This window comes from Pleurodeles waltl, chromosome 6 (genome assembly GCF_031143425.1).
Source record: "Pleurodeles waltl isolate 20211129_DDA chromosome 6, aPleWal1.hap1.20221129, whole genome shotgun sequence".
Lineage (NCBI taxonomy): Eukaryota > Metazoa > Chordata > Amphibia > Caudata > Salamandridae > Pleurodeles > Pleurodeles waltl.
In genome coordinates this window covers 984,853,405-984,869,690 of record NC_090445.1, presented here as the reverse complement: position 1 = coordinate 984,869,690, position 16,286 = coordinate 984,853,405, and the positions used below count along the sequence as shown (strand labels likewise).

At 46.0% G+C, this 16,286-nt stretch overlaps 1 protein-coding gene across 1 annotated transcript in view; it reads right to left on the bottom strand.

The window, feature by feature from the left end:
* KIF20B (kinesin family member 20B) overlaps positions 1 to 16,286 on the bottom strand; it is a 434,415-nt gene that overhangs the window by 161,645 nt on the left and 256,484 nt on the right. Inside the window, exon 23 of the mRNA XM_069239865.1 lies at positions 11,003 to 11,051. Coding sequence (XP_069095966.1) covers positions 11,003 to 11,051 — 49 coding nt within the window. The remainder of the gene's footprint in view (positions 1 to 11,002; positions 11,052 to 16,286) is intronic.

Below are 16,286 nucleotides of genomic sequence, written 5' to 3'. Positions count from 1 at the left end.
TGTTATCAAGATGACCTATTGATTAATTGAAGTTCAGATAAAGAACATGAGACACTGAGAAAAGTTTTGGAAAAATTGAGAAATGCCGTATTAACCCTTAAGAAACAGTATCTGATTTACTAGAATGCATGTTCCGCTTATCAGACAAGCTCTCAAAATCTGTGAAGAATTTTGCAGATATCACAGAACCATTTAGGAAATTATATACAAATGAGAAATATGATTGGAATAAACCATGTGAGGATGCCTTTGAGATATTAAAAAACAAAGATTGTCAATGCACCTTATCTAGGCAATTTGGATGTTAGAATATATACTATACTTACCACAGATGCAGGTCCAAAAGGAATTGGTGCTGCTCAGAGTCAAATGGTGGCAGGAAAAGAAAGAACTGTAGCATTTGCTTTACAGGCATTAACTTGTAGAGAATCCAAATATTCTGTGGTGGAAAGAGAAGCTTTCCATGCTATTGGGACGTGCGTTAGTTTAAGTTTCTTTATGGGGCATACCTTTCATATTGAGAACGGACCACAAACCGTTAGATACTGCATTTACTGCAATGGGGGTATAAAGAACCACTCCCAGGATATTGTGATAGTTCTTATGATTAGGAGGTTTCAACTATCAAACCTCTTATGTTCCTGGGGTAATTAATTCAGCTGATTGTTTTCCAGATTGTCAGTACAGATAGAGAATGTGATTAAAAATACGTTTGAAGAGGTTGTGATGGCCACAATTCCGCAAGGGTTACATATGGAAGAGTAGAACATCAAGCTGCTTAGCTTTGGTAACAAATGATCTGGTAAAGACACATTCTAGGTGAAGATTCCTAATCTTAGAATTGCTCCCAGGTGTCAAAATGGATCTGGAGATTTTTCTTCAAGCAGTACCCTTGAGCGCAGTCAGGTGGCGTCTTTCAACTCCACATAAAGTCATTGGTGTCGTGGTCGCCATGATAAGGTTGTGATCATATAGAGGTGCCACCCGACGTGCTGATGTCAGTTTATTTTCACGACTTTCCACGCAAGCAGCGTGGAACCACAAATAACTCAAATTGGTGTGCCAGAACTAGAGCCCTGAAAGGGAGTCCCTGCCCCTAGAAATCAGTTTACAGAGCGGGAGGATTGGTGGGTTGGTAAGGAATCTGAAACTAGCAAATGTCTCTACCAGATCATTCGTTACCAAAGGTAACTTGTTCATCTGATACACTTCTAGTTGAAGATTCCTTACCATGGAATCGATACCCAAGCAATACCATCCCCGGAGGTGGGTCTGCGAACCAAAATCATATTAGGAAGTCCCGCAGGACCAAACTGAAAACTTGCCGTTCCTGCGGACCAGACTGACCCCAGCAGTAGTGTTGGGTGAACATATGCAGGGGCACCCATGTTGCTGTCTGACAGTTGCCCAGGACTGGAACTCCATGTGCTAACGCAGTGGCTGCAGCTGCTGCTCTAGTTGAGTGAGCAAGCAAACCTTCAGGGGGTTGCTTTTTTGCCAGAGCACAGCACATTTTGATGCAGAGAACAACCCATCTTGAGAGGGTTCTCTTCTGCACCACCCGTCCTTTCTTTGCACCCACATAACCTGTAAAGAGTTGATCGTCAACCCGTAAGTCTTTGGTATGATTGAGGTAGCACACAAACGCTCTTTTTGGATTCAGACAGTGGTGTCTCTCTTCACAAGAAGGATGTAGAGGTGCGTAAACAGTAGGCAAGGTGATTGATTGGCCTAAATGAAAGGGCATGACCACTTTAGGCAGGAAAGAAGCCCCAGTACAAAGCACCACTTTGTCAGGATGAAAAGAGATGAAGGGTGGCTTTGAAGAAAGAGCTTGTAGCTCACTCACTCTCCCTGCAGAGCTGATGGCCACAAGAAAGGCTGTTTGTAAGGTGAGGAGCCGAAGAGGACAACTATGGCGAGGCTCAAATGAGCATACATGAGTAAAGTAAGTACCAGGTTCAAATCCCATGGGGCATTAAGCACAGGGTAGGCAGAAATATGTGGGTAAAACCTTTAAGGAATCTTGCAACAATGGGAGATTTAAACAAGGAGGGTTGATCAGGAAGTCTGTAGAAGGCAGAGATGGCAAACAGATAACCCTTAAGGATGCCCAAAGCAGAGCCCTGCTGGGCAAGAGGGAGAATAAATGAAAGAACCTCAGACAGAGGTGCAGAGAAGGGATCAACAGTTTTGTTTACACACCATGCCACAAATTTATGCCAACGACAGGCGTACACCGTTTTGGTGGAAGGACGCCTGGCTGCCAAGATGTCACAGACTTCGGGCGGAAGGTTGAAAGCTTTCAACCTCTGCCGCTCAATCTCCAAGCAAGAAGGTAGAGACTGGACAGGTTCAGGTAGAGAACTCTCCCTTGCTGCTGCAACAGAAGATCATCCCGAAGGGGCAGTCTGATTAGAGAATCAATGGCCATGCTCAGAAGCTCATGGTACCAAACTCTACACGCCCAGTCCGGTGCCACAATAATTACTTAGGCCCGGTTGTTCTTGATCTTCTTGAGAACTCTGGACAGAAGTGGTATTGGTGGAAAGACGCACAGGAGGCCTGAGTTCCACTTGAGATGAAGTGTCATTGAGCAAGTACTGCCTTGGAAACGCCAACACACAACACAGCACACATTGTGTGTTCTCTGTGGAGGCGAATAGATCTAACCAAGGTTCTCCCTTCTGCTGAAAGAGACCTTGCGCTACCTCCGGATGGAGACACCATTCATGATTGGCCATGCATTGACGGCTCAGTTTGCCTGCTCTGGTGTACAGTGAGCCCGCCAGATGTTGAACTACCAGGGATATGCCCAGACATTCCAGCCACATCCAGAGACACAAGGCCTCTTGAAAAAGGATCCACGACCCCACCCCACCCCACCCTGCTTGTTCCAGTACCACATGGCGGTGGTGTTGTCAGTGAACACCTGCACCACTTACCCTTAGAGAGAGGGAAGGAATGCTTTCAATGAAAGCCTGATCGCCTTGGGCTCCAGAAGGCTGACATGGAGCCTGGACTTCGCAGGAGACCAGGTGCCTCTGATCTCCCCCTCTCCCATGTGGCTGCCCCATCCCAGGAGTGACATATCTGTCACCACTGTCTGGTCTGGTTGGGAAAGGAAGAGGGATCAGCCTCAGACCCCAATCTCTATTAGTTAGCCACCACTGCAGATCTTGCGCAGTTCCCTCTGAGATCTGGACCATGTTGGAGATATTACCCTGATGCTGAGCCCACCGGAACTTCAGGTCCCACTGCAGAGCCCGCATATGCCATCTGGCACGTGTGACCAGCAGGATGCAGGCGGCCATGAGGTCCAGCAGCCTCAGTCATTCTCACTGAAACCCAGTATAGAGACTGAATCATGGGAATCATAGCCTGAATATCCTCTACTCGCCGTTTGGGAGGATAGGCCCAAAACTGCACTGTGTCCATAACAGCTCCGATGAAAGGGAGCATTAGAGAGGGAGTCAGGTGTGACTTTGGCACATTTATTGTGGAACCCCAGCTAATGCAGGAGGTTCGCCGTAGTCTGGAGGTGGGAGAAGACAGTCTGGAATGAGCCCGCCTTCAACAGCCAGTCGTCGACAGGGGAAGACAAACTCCCTAGCCGGTGCAGATGAGCTGCGACCACCGCAAACAATTTTGTGAACACCAGAGGGGCACTGGTAAGGCCTAAGTGGAGCACGGTGATCTGAAAGTGCTTGTGACCCACCATGAACCGCAAGTAACGTCTGTGGGCAGGCAGGATGTGAATATAAAAAAAGAGGCATCCCACAAGTCCAACGGTACCATCCAGTCTCCAAGGTCCAGGGTAGAAAGGACCTGAGCCAGAGTGAGAATTTTGAACTTCTCCTTCCTGAGGAAGAGGGTGAGGTACCGGAGGTCTAGGATAGGATAAAGAACCTTGTCATTTTTTGGCATCAAAAAGTAGTGGGAATAACCACGACCTACTTATGGTACATGGACCCTCTCTATGGCTCCCTTGGCTAAGAGAGCAGTAACCTCCTCACTGAGAAGTGCCAAGTGATCCTCAATCATCTAATCGTAGAATGGTGGCATGGCAGGAGGGATAGTCCTGATGAGGAGGGAGTAGCCCCTTCGGACAATTTGCAAAACCCACCTGTCCTGCCTCCAACTGGTCCGCAATGGATCCCGTGTCCTCAGCCACGCAGAGGCTGGGCAGCATGGGTGGCATGGTACCTGGAGGGAAATGGACAGGGTTGGGTGCCCCTTCTGTAACCATGAATGGGGTGAAAAGCAGACTGAGGGGGACGAGGAGCAGCTGTAGCCCAGGACTCCTTAAAGCGCTTGAGCGCAGAGTCCACTTTGTCACCGAAGTGACGGGTGCCACCGAAGGGCATGTTCATAACCAATTGTAGGACACCCCCGAAAAGCCAGACATCCTCAACCAAGCGTGGCGCTGAAGGGCCACCGTCGAAGCAACCGCTCTGCCCAGTGAGCCGTGGTGTTCAGTCCACATCAAATTGTGATTTTGTCTGTGTCTCTCCCATCAGCAACACCTTGGGAGAGAATGGTCCAGGTCTCCTCCGGGACCTGTGGCAGCACCTACATGACCGTATCCCATAAAGTATGGGTGTAACGGCCAAAAAGGCATATGGTGTTGACAGACCACAATGCCAGACTGGAGGAAGAGAACACTTTCTTCCCAAGTTGGTCCAGTCATTTTGATTCCCTGTCCGGGGGTGTGGAAGGGAATGCACAAGAAGAGGAAGAAGCCTGAATGACTACACTCTCAGAGAAGAATGTTGGGTCAGGAATTTATGGTTGTTAGGCACAGGCCTATGGCGATGGGTGATTGTCCTGTTGACAGGAGCCCCTTTGCTGGATTTAGATGCCATTCCCAGCAGGACATCAGTGGGGACTTCATTAAAGGGCAATAGGGGTTCAGATGTGGAAGCCCCGGGCTGAAGCACCTCAGTTAGGAGGTTAGTCCTGACTGCCACTGAAGGTAGCTCAAGGTACAGGACTTCAGTCGCTCTTCGCAGCATCATAGAGTATGCAGCTCCCTCCTCCATAGCCACGGTAGGGGGAGAAAGCATGCCAAAGTCAGGGGAGGTGTTCAAACCACTGGCATAACCCAATCCCTGAGCCCAGTCCATATAAGCGTCTTCAAGCTGGTATCTTACAGGGTCCAGCAACCCCTTCATACTCTCACCGCACCCATGAGCATAAGGTTCAGGCTCAAACCTGGGGAAGGAGGTCCCTGTCGAAGTCACAATCAAAGTCGAGAGACGTTGTTCCAGCTCCAGGTCGGGAATGAATATGGGGTAGGCACAGACTGTGGGCCCTACCGACATCGGAAGCGTCAACGTCTGTACTGGCACCAGGGAAGGTTTCAATGGCACGACCAGCATCGACTGATTCGGTAATGGATTCTGGTGTGCCGGACGAAGCTGCCAGCTCGGAACCCGAGTGGGCCCCTACCGGCCCTACTGGGCCTGAGGGCACCATAGGAGGGTCGGTCTGCCCAAATATGAGGCGCATGACCTCTTAAAACTCCCTGAATTGGGCAGGGGTGGCTCCGGCTCCCAGAAACTTGCAGAGGCACAGAGCTGACCCAGAAGCAGGCTCAGAGGACGGAAGTATAGAAGGATGACGCTCCTCCCACGTCACATCATCTGAGTGACAGGGCAAATTCGAAGAACACTTGCTGTTCTTCAACTTCTTTTTCTTGTGACCTAAATGTTCTGAGGTCTTGGAGTGGGATGAGGACAAGTAGTGATGGCTCCGCAAGTGGTCTCATGGCTTTCCTCTAGAGGGAGCCCGGAAGCGACGCGGAGCAGAGCGCTAGGCCGCCAATGAGCTTTAGGGACTGCTCCCTCGAAGCCTTCAGGTTCATGGACTGGCACTTGAAGCACGACTATGTCAAGGTCTCGCTCCAGACACCACAAGCACACAAGGTGCGGATCCGTCACTAACATCATGCGGCGACAGGAGTCACACGACTTGAATCCGGTCTTTCAGGAAGACATCTCGATGCATCAAGTAGTCAAAAATCCTCGACAAAAGAGTAAAAAGGTCAGAAAAAAAACTACTGAGGGTAGCTCTTCTCCAGATCTGCACATAGGCTGGTGCAAGAAGAAAAGAACCAACGTCAGCACGTTGGGGTGGTGCCGATAAACGACAGCGACGTCATTGCGGTGACCACAATGCCAACGACTGATGCGGAGTCAACCAATGCCATCTGACAGCACGCAAGGATACTGCTTGAAGAAAAATCTCTGGATCCAGTCTGACGCCTGGGGGAAATTCTAAGGTAAGGAATCTGCAAATAGAAGTCTCTATCAGATAGAAAGATAAAGAGGTGACAGTACACTAAATAAGGTTAAAAGGAATAATACAAGGGTGAGCAAGGAAATGCTCTGAATTGGAAGATCCTGTGAAAGATTTGTGGGACGTTTGTGATGAGTTATATGTAATGGAGGAGAATGTGTATAGGGGAGAAAAATGGATACGTCCTGAAGGTTTGTATGGCAGATTAATTACTCTGGCTCAACTGGAATGCAATCTTACAAAAAACAAAGTGAAGAACCATTACTGGTGGCCTAGCATGGGCTCTAGGACAGAAAGTTACATAAGACAATGTCTTAGTTGTACATATAGTGATAAGGTAACAAGTCAGGAAAACACCCATATCTAGAGTATAAGTACCTTCTATCTCTTGGAACAAAGTTGCATTATACATTTTCCGACCACTGAATTGTTGTAGTCTTTGTGGGAGGTACACAATAACTCTAGTTGATTACCACTCTAAGTGGGTTGAGTCACATACTTAAGAAACTCGAGAGCAATTTTAGGAAAATAACACTTTTTATTTTAAACACCAGAAATCTTCAGAACTAGGTAAGTACTGTTTGCAATATTTCTTTGCACAGTGAGGTGAGTAAATCACACGAATGCGCTTTAATGCGGTAATGCTTTTTAATGTAAAAAGCACATGTACTGAAAACAGGTATTTGCAGAGGTATCGCAAAGGGTTTCTCTTTAGGTCTTATGATGGTAGGGGGCCACGGTCATGAGAACCACCAGCAGTCCGATTTTACCGCCTTGTGGTGTATGGGTGCAGAGGTGCTGAATAGGTCGGGTGCTATGCGCACTACACGGTTGGCAAAGAAGGTGGTGGCGGGGTCTCCTAAAAAAGGCTGCAGAGGGGGACTTGGGGACAAGTCTGGATGCTGCTGGGGAGGGGGGGCGCTCAGTTCATGAAGGTCTGGGAGTAAGGCAGCACAGTCGATAGTCAGGGGCCCAGGCGCTTGAGTGCAGAGGGTTTTGGTCAGCTGGTCCTGTACGCCAAAGGCACTCATGGTGCTTAGTTAGACCTGCAAGGGGGGGGGGGGGGGGGGGGGGGGAGAAACACACAGTAGGGCCACTCTTGTGGTCAGCCTCGTCGGTTCTGCCGTCCCAAGTGGTCAGGTAGTCATTAGCGGTGGTGATGTCTGGTCTACAAACAAGCCTTGGCGCTTGCAACTTCTGTGGTACCCCGGGTATTGGTGCAGGGCGGCTCCTGGTGGGCTTGGTGTTCCCAAACTTGGTGGGGTGATGGGTCTGCCCTCCTGGAGCATGGAGACCACCTTCAGGGCAACTGCTGTGTCAGTGGACCCGGTGGTAGGCAGATCGGTGGACCAGATATCACAGTTGGTGCCTGCAGTTTGCAGGGAAGTGGCTCCTCCACTCCAAGGGAGATGCTGGCTGTTTGGCAGAGTGTTGGCAGCCCTCCAAGGCTTTTGGGCGATGCCCAGCTGCAGGACGAGTCGGGTCCGGACGATTGTCAGGGCAGCAGCAGGTACGCAGGGTTTGGTGCCAAAAGTACAATCTGTTCCACAGTTTGGCTCTTCTTTGTCCACCTTTTTCTTGTAGTCAGACGTATCTAAGTTCTTGGTGTCATAGGGCCACCTAAATGCTCAAGTTAGGGACTTTTAGGGGAGTGTAGGGGAGCAGGGGGCTACTTACCAACAGGGTAACTACATCCCCTACATGACCACTTCCTGCAGGGAGTGGGCATAACCCTGCCCTAGAATTCCTAATTTCACTAAAAACAAGATGGTGGACTCCTTCCTTTTTGGAGCACATCAGGGTGCCCACTTTAGGGGTGTGACTAGCCTGGTAGTGCAACACACCTCCTTGCATAGCTAATTTCCTACCTGTCCTGGTGCCAAATGGGCCTCAGGGCAGGTGGTGGAATTCACCAGGTCTGCAGGAAACCAGGGTCGCATATCAAAGGGCGGTGGGGACTTTTAAGTCTCTGGTCTTAGTATGCAGATTCACTAGCCATTCTGCAACCTTCCTCAGGAGCAGGTGTTGTCTCTGGCCTCTGAAAGCATGGGATCTCAACTCCTTGGGATCAGAAACCGGTCTGTGGCAGTGGGCTGGTTGATACAGTTCAGCCAGCACACTAGATGACCAATAGGTTTTCAGGGGGCACCTCTAAGGTGCCCTCTCAGTACACGCCACAATAAATCCAGTGTTGGCAACAGTATGGATTTATTAAGATGAGATGTTTGACATCAAACACCATAGCTTTCAGTGAAGCTAATGTGTACCTGGGTAACTCTTAATGATAAGTGCCCAATACATACCATAAGATGGCTTCCCTATTTACTTGCAACAGTAATTGAACTAGACATCGCAGTGGCATATCAGCTCATGCAGCTATGTCCTCACATAAAATATAATGCCCCCTGCTTTAGGGCTTTAAGGCGTGCTGCAGTGGTGACTTACATATATTAGATGAAGTGGGCTGGGGGCATGGCACACACTGAGTGTGCCATGTTGTATTTTCACTCATGGCTTACACCCTGACCCACAGTCTACAATGGCAGGCTGTGTGCAGTTTGTTTGGGGGTCCCTTAAGGTGGCACAATACTTATTGCAGCCCTCTTCAGAACAAAGGCCATAGGTACCAGGGGTACCATATACTAAGGACTTACAGAGATACTGAAGGTTGTACCAATCGTACACAATTAGACCTTTTAACTTGTTTTAGGGAAAGAGCACCGGGAGCCTGGTTTAGCATAAACCCCAGTGCACTTTCAGTCGAAAGCCCTCAGTACCAGTGGCAAAAAACTGGGAGTGACCATGTCAAAAGGGGCACTTTCCTACACAATTAATATCAGAAAAGCCTTACAGAAAATGATACGGTCATATCACATAACACCAAACACAGTGATATTTCTCAATTCAGACCCCTAAAAGGAAGAAATCCAGGTTCTAAATTCACTTCATAGCGTTTATGTGGGAACAAACCAAGATTATGTAAAAGAGAAACTATATGGGGAAAAAAACAATCACCAGGAAACGTACTTAGCTAGATAGAACAGAAATGTGAACAGTTATAACTTGGACGGTTGGTGATATGGTACAAGTTAAACTGCCTAGACACACACAAAAGGGACTTTCAAGATTCTCTGCACCTGAAAGAAATCTCAAACTGGGAAAAAATATAGTCACATTAGGCAAATGTCAAACATGGTGTATGGACAGGATTGTCAGAGCAAACGTTCCAATGTCTATGAATTCTGATGGTATCGCGAATAGTCATTGATTTGCGTGAGAATGTTAAAGTACCTGAATGACATAAGGACTAAATTGTAGGATGATATATTTGTTCTTTGCATTATCCTGTTTGTAGTAACGTATCAGAATGGTCAGTATGCTTTATTTTCTATGCATATACAGTATTATTTTATTTCCTTTTTCCGAGAGGAGATGTTTTATAATTTATTACAAATTCCATATTGTAAAATGATATAATTGCTTCAACTATTATGTATTACTTTTTGATCATATTAATGGAACATACGTCGCCCTCTCTCTCTATTGTTTCCTGGTTCCCTCCGATATAATGTTGACATTGTTCTGAAAGTGGCAATTGAGACAGTTAGGGAAGATGCTGCGGTGAAGTGGGCATTTGATGCTGTCGAGAAGTAAAGCATTTTTCCCCATCTTATTTTGGTCATTGCTTGGATTACTATGAACACTTTGCAGCGTCAACGTTTTCTGTTTTCAAGTGATCGTGGCTGACACTTGCATGATGTACAAATACTTTGTGGTCTTAGTAAAAGCAGGTGTGCAGCGGTAAAATTTCCAAACACTCCAACTCCCATTATTTTCTGAAAGGTTTCGCTAGTGTTCGTTTACCAGCTCACTCTATTTGACACACATGTACAGCTAGGCCTTCTTAATACTATTAATAAACTATATTTGAAATACATGTACAGACAGGACTCAATTTTTCTAATTAATCATTAATTAGATTTGTCGGTGTTCTCTAGCTCACTCTATTTGGCATACATGCACAGATAAGCCTGATTAATACCATAAATGCACTCTATTTGACAAGTACAGACAGGGACATTCATAGGCCTCTGCAAGAAAATAGCAACCAGAAAAGAAGTCCCTCTTTGCAAGTTAAGTGAAACCACCACAAGCAGGCTCATGTGAGCGAGTCATGATCCAAGAATCCCAAACGAGGGCGCTGTCGAGCTCTCTGCCGAAATGAGCAATGGATGTGCCGCTGGGAAACTGCTCAAAGATTGCTGCCAGGTAAACTGCCTAATGATGCTTGCTGAAACTGACTTCAGCGGGCAATCATTTAGTGTCAGAACGCCACCGCACGAGACGTTTAACACATGAAACTTTTCAATCCCGGGACTCGAGAATCTGACTTGCACCACACGGCCCGTTGTACCATTTGCCCTCCTAGAATGAAAGCTTAATATATTATATTTACTAGGCTCCACTGTACGGCATACGATGACACACTATTCTCAACAGCCAGCAAGGAGATAAATGAATACAAAAGCGCTACAGAGAAAGGTGCGGTAAGTGTCAGATATTACAGTTGCTTTAGTTGTATTCTACCGGGAATGTTGTCTAAGGTTCATACGTGCTCTTAGTTAAGGCAACATGATATAATCTGATACAATTTGTCAACAGTGCAAATTATGCTTCAAAATGAATTAGTGCTGATGGCTACCTGCACAATACTTCTGAATAACCTCGTTCTTCTCGTTGTCCACCTGCTCCTAAAGGGGTGAAAAGAAATATAAAGTTAGGTGGAAAAAGTCTGAGGCATGGTACATTCAATCACAAGACTGCATTCTAACGTGACAAGTGTAAGAACTGAGCATCGTGACTGTGTTAGAGCTTTTCATAAAGCATTCTGTCTCTCCTTCGCAAGCATTTTACGCAAAAAAAAATGCATTTGGAAGGCTGTGTTTTTTTCTACATAATAAAGCTTTAGAAACATACTCAGTGTCCAGGTCCACTCTAGCCACACCATGAAGCGCGACATAAACCAATATGAGCTTCTCTCCTAAGTTTCAGATTTTTTTACCTTACCCTCCGAAGAACAGTAAACTCAGAGTCAAGTCTTTCTGACAATATCAGTTTTTATGGTTTTCACAGAGAAAGCGATGTGTAAGTTAGTTACAGGAGGAAGCCTGCCTTTATGACAATGAAATCATAGTATTCAAAGCTTGCTTACAGCAAAAGAAGGCCACAACTACAACTAGAGTCCAGGAGTTGGCACAGTTGATAGCCAAACTATGTCTAATGTGGAATGGACAGCAGCAAAGGCACCGTCAGTTAACAACTGGCCAGCAGGCAGGATTACACGGGCTACGCTCAAAGCAAAGGCACAGCACAGATAAAAAGATAATAAAATCCTGGGAGTACAGGCACGGGAAGCTCTATTGCTCGAGTCTGTACAATAAGGGGAGGAGACGAACATTGCATCTACCAACCCAATGAGGAAGGAAGAAACCACCTATTTCGGGCCAAAAAGGAATGGATCTCACAACACCATAACTGTTTGCCCCCCCCCCCCCACTTGATGGCGTTTACGCCCCTCTCCTTTCTTCACCTCACCCCACTCCAGCCACAAACTAGCTACAGGAAAGGCACGATGCTCAATATATTGTTGCACACGGTCGCATCTCAGCGGTGTTAAACACACTACTCTTACGTTGAATTTATTTGGGGAATTGATATATCGATTTAAAAATAATTAGTGCGCGCTGAAGATGTATCATCAAGCAGCATGTAGCTTCTTAAGGTGCAGCTCTGTAACATAAATGGCAGATCAGTAATGTGAGAAACTGACAACGACTGACCAATGGCACTGGGCTGTAATTAAGACTAGTTGAGGCCAGCCTTATATTAGGAAATTGTAGCCATAAGTGGAAATGTCGGAAGGAAAAAGCAAAACAACTGGCACAGAAAGGTCATACATGTGGAAAAGATGTAATGCATGATAAACTATGTTGCAAAACAACAAAACAATTATAAAAATGCTTATTTCACTTAGGTAGATGGAAGGCGACTGGCTGACATGCCAAACATGATTTGTAGAGTACAATGCGCTCCCTACTCCTGACCAAGATAAGTCATGAACAACTTGGCCTTCTTCCCCTAGTGGCTATAAGACGTATAAAAGGTGAAAAGTCACTTTGTCTTCTAGATACATATACTATATATAGCGTCCACCTAAACCAGTTCAATAAATGACTCGCTGCTACATTCCACTGGGTATGAACACCAAGAACTAGAGGCAACATTTTGTGAGGAATAAACTCTTGGAAGAGCTACACATCTCAACAACTACATAGTCAGCCATGTGAGTGAAGTATGTGATTTATGCTGCCACTACTCAGACGTGTTGGCGTACAATGCCAACATTTTCAAATGCACTCAAGACACTTCTTAGAAAGGGAATTTCAGTGAAGTACTGGATATTAGAAAAACTCTTTAAAGAGCGCTGTTAATCCTTCAATCTAGGTTTGCGCTACATCAAATGCAAAAAGTGAGGATTTGGGTGTACTATACAATATGGCTGTGAGGCCTCATTGTGCAGTACATCAGCAAATACCGTCTTTGGTCAGTTAGGCTTGTTTACTTAACCTTAAGTTCAGCCCTGGGTAGCTGTGGCAGTAAGACTTGGCAAAGTCTTTAACAGCACCAAACAACGAAATGAAATCTGACACCAACATATAAAAAAAAAATATATATATATTTTTATGAATTTTTAGAGACCTTGATTAACAAAATCCACTAGAGGGTTCTGGAGATATAGATTTTAGCAGATATTATAAATTTTAAATGCAACCGCAAACAAGCATAGGTTAACAAAAAGTTTGTAAATGTTTGAAAACTTTGAAAGAGTTAGTTTGGCTACTCTGGCCCAGGTTGGGCGACCAGTTCAGACTGGACATAGGTCTGGGGGAGCCAGAGTGGATACCATTACCTGGCCACCAGAGCGTTTTAAGGCACGTTCCAAACTTTACAGGACGACCGCCATAAAAATCATGGTCCGGATGCTGAGTATACAGGCAACTGATGAGCGAAGGGTGTTCCAGTTGTGGTGTGGTCGACAGGGGTGTCTTTGTGACTATTCCCCCAGTCTACTAGTGAAGTGGGGCGACTTTGGCCACAGAGATCAGGGCCTCTCAAAGTCCTTTTCATTGCAGTACCAGGCCAGCCAATGCTGGGCTACTGGTCTCTTTACATTGTGGATGGGGCTAAATCCTTAGGTAGGGGCTAGTGTTCCTTGTGTGCGAGGAATATGGACTTGGGCAGCACTCCTGGGTTGGGCACTCTGGTGCAACATTTGGCTGTCTCGGATTTGTCCTTTTGGGCAACTGGTGACTGGTAGCGGCAAAGCCTGTGTGGTGGCAACAAACTTGTTGGCTTGGGCTACTTCAGTTCTTGTGTCCCTCAAGCTGGTTCCATATTATCAGCCAACTGATCTTTGTAGTCACTACTTTGATCTGGGGACAGGCACAGTCCAAGCTTCACTAGCCAAAAGTGCAACAGGTACAATCCTTCTGACAGTGCAGTCTCTTTGCGCCGTTCCAAGGGCTGCTTGGCAGTCCCTCCTTCGGTCCTCTCTCCAAATCCAATATAAGCAGAGGAGCAAGGTGCCAGGGATGCCATATTTATCCTGGGAAAGAGCCCCAAGGGGACTATGCAGTCATTAGCTAATGGGCCCCCTCGTTCCTAGTGACGTGTTGATGGTACAGTCTATCTTCAGTCGGCCAGGAGCGTAGAAGCTCACCCTAGAGGTGTGGCTACCAGAGGGCTACACGCACACAGAAAAAACGATCAGGGGATGGGTTTTCCTTCTCTGGCTAGGTCTCCACTTTCTCTACAGAAACAAAAGGCATCCTGCTCAGGGGTACTGTCACTATTTCCCCTCATTTGAAGCTCTCCTGTTGGGCTAACACCCTGAGTGACCCTCCTGGGAGAGAAGGTAACACCTCCATCTGCGGCAACAGCCTTTGTTCCTGTGCTGGGGAGTCGTTCATGCGTCTCCCTAGGCAGGCAAAAAGCTGTCTGTGGGCCAGGGCCTTTGTGGAGCTGCTAGGCTAGCTGAAGTATAGACTGGCAACTTTCTAAAAGTTGCTAAACTTTAATGTGACATTAGATTCAACCTGGGCTTCAGGGCGGATTTAAAGTAACGATTAATTTGATATCTTACATGGCCCGGTTAGGTATTACCATTCAGGAGTTAGCCAGGCTGAGGTGCCAACCTATATTCCTGTATATCCAATTGGGCTGCTAACTTATCCACAGCAAATTGACAATCTGGAAGTATTGCTGTTAAGGCATTTGAAAACTATATGTCCTCCTTAACAATACACAGCTCCCTGCCAAAGGGCTCTACAGACCTTCCTTAGGGTAGAATTCCATTTTTTGTTAAGGGAAAGAGTGGCTTTGCCATTGATTTGAATGGCAAAGTCGAGCAGGAAGTGTAAACACTGCCCTTCAAGTCTGCAGTGGCCGGCTGGGAGCCATTTGGTACTTTGTCACACACAGGATGGTACAAACAATGCTGCAGCCCTGAGTGCATCTACAAAAAGCCTTAATATCCATCCTGGGAGTATGCTTTTGTTAATTTAATAGCTCGAAAAAAGTTCACAAAATCGCATTTCCCTTTCACTTAAGGGAAGATACACTATGGCTCCCAGAAGAGACTGTTGAAGCTTTCCAACAAGTGCAGTTGACCTTTTCCGAAAGCTTCAAGGTCATTGTGATTGCAGTGCACATCCACCGCACACAACTTAAAAGATCAGAATGATTCTCATACAGTCTAAAGTGGTGACCCTTGTCAAAGCAGCGAAACCAACAGTAATGCCATCTTGTAGCAGCACAATGAACCAGCATTAATGAAGACGGATGGAAGCATCCATGTCCAGTATCGAGTGGTACACTGAAAGAGTGTAAATAAAGAAACCCTGCTGGGCTCAGCAGAGGAAAGAGCCATTGTCCAGCCCCTTGTTCAACTACAAGGTTAGGATCTTAGAGACACCATCAAGCTCAGCAGAGGTACTTGAGTCACAGACCACAAAATATGGTGGAAGTCACATAAGGAGTAAACGAAAAGAGGCTGATCTCACAACCAGAGCCACCAATCTACCATTGAAAGGATCTACAATGATCAATTAAGAGATGTTAATTAACAGTTACATGGCCCTAACATAAAAGCAAGAGTGCAATTCAACAGCTAGAGTTTAAGCAGGCTAAATGCTCAGATGATATGGCCAGCGCTGTTGGGGTTTTGTTGCCAGCACACAGGGTTTAATATGAACCTTTCATGACCGAAGTAGCAGATAGTACTAGGTATGCCACATTGACTTGAATCAAAGTCAGTGTGTATACAAAGAATATCCCCCAAAACACCTTGGCTTCTGTGAAAAAATGTACAATCAGTAACACAGAAGTTACATTCCAAGACTGCATGATAGCAGAGGAATTCCGAATTCACAAAAGATTGCTCTAAGTTGCAAGTCTGGATAGCCTAAACCGTCTGAGTGTGTTTGGATATATTTTCAGTAACTTTCACACAGAGACCGTTTGCTCAGCCATTGTTAATATCTTATTTACAAATCTGCTAAATCTAAATGAAGTGCGCCAAGGTCCAACACTCCCCATCTGTAACATAATACCCATGTTCAATATGAGCGGTGGGTCATCAAGTGAGGGGAAGACCACTTGTTCCTCAGACATATTTCTTGTATTGAAAGAGTAGGTGCACCCACCCAAGATTAAGCGTTAAGGTAGCTCTTGAACGATAATTTTAAGAGTAATTTATCCAATCAAAATGTTTAAAACATGGTCAAAATCATACTGGTAATCCAGATACTTTTTATCGCAAGATTTTAGATTGACAGCAGACAAGTGTTTCACCCCTTACATGGTGGAAAACCTGGGGCTTTCTCATGGCTTAGTAACAAAGTTGTCACTTCCAAGATTCCAAAAGT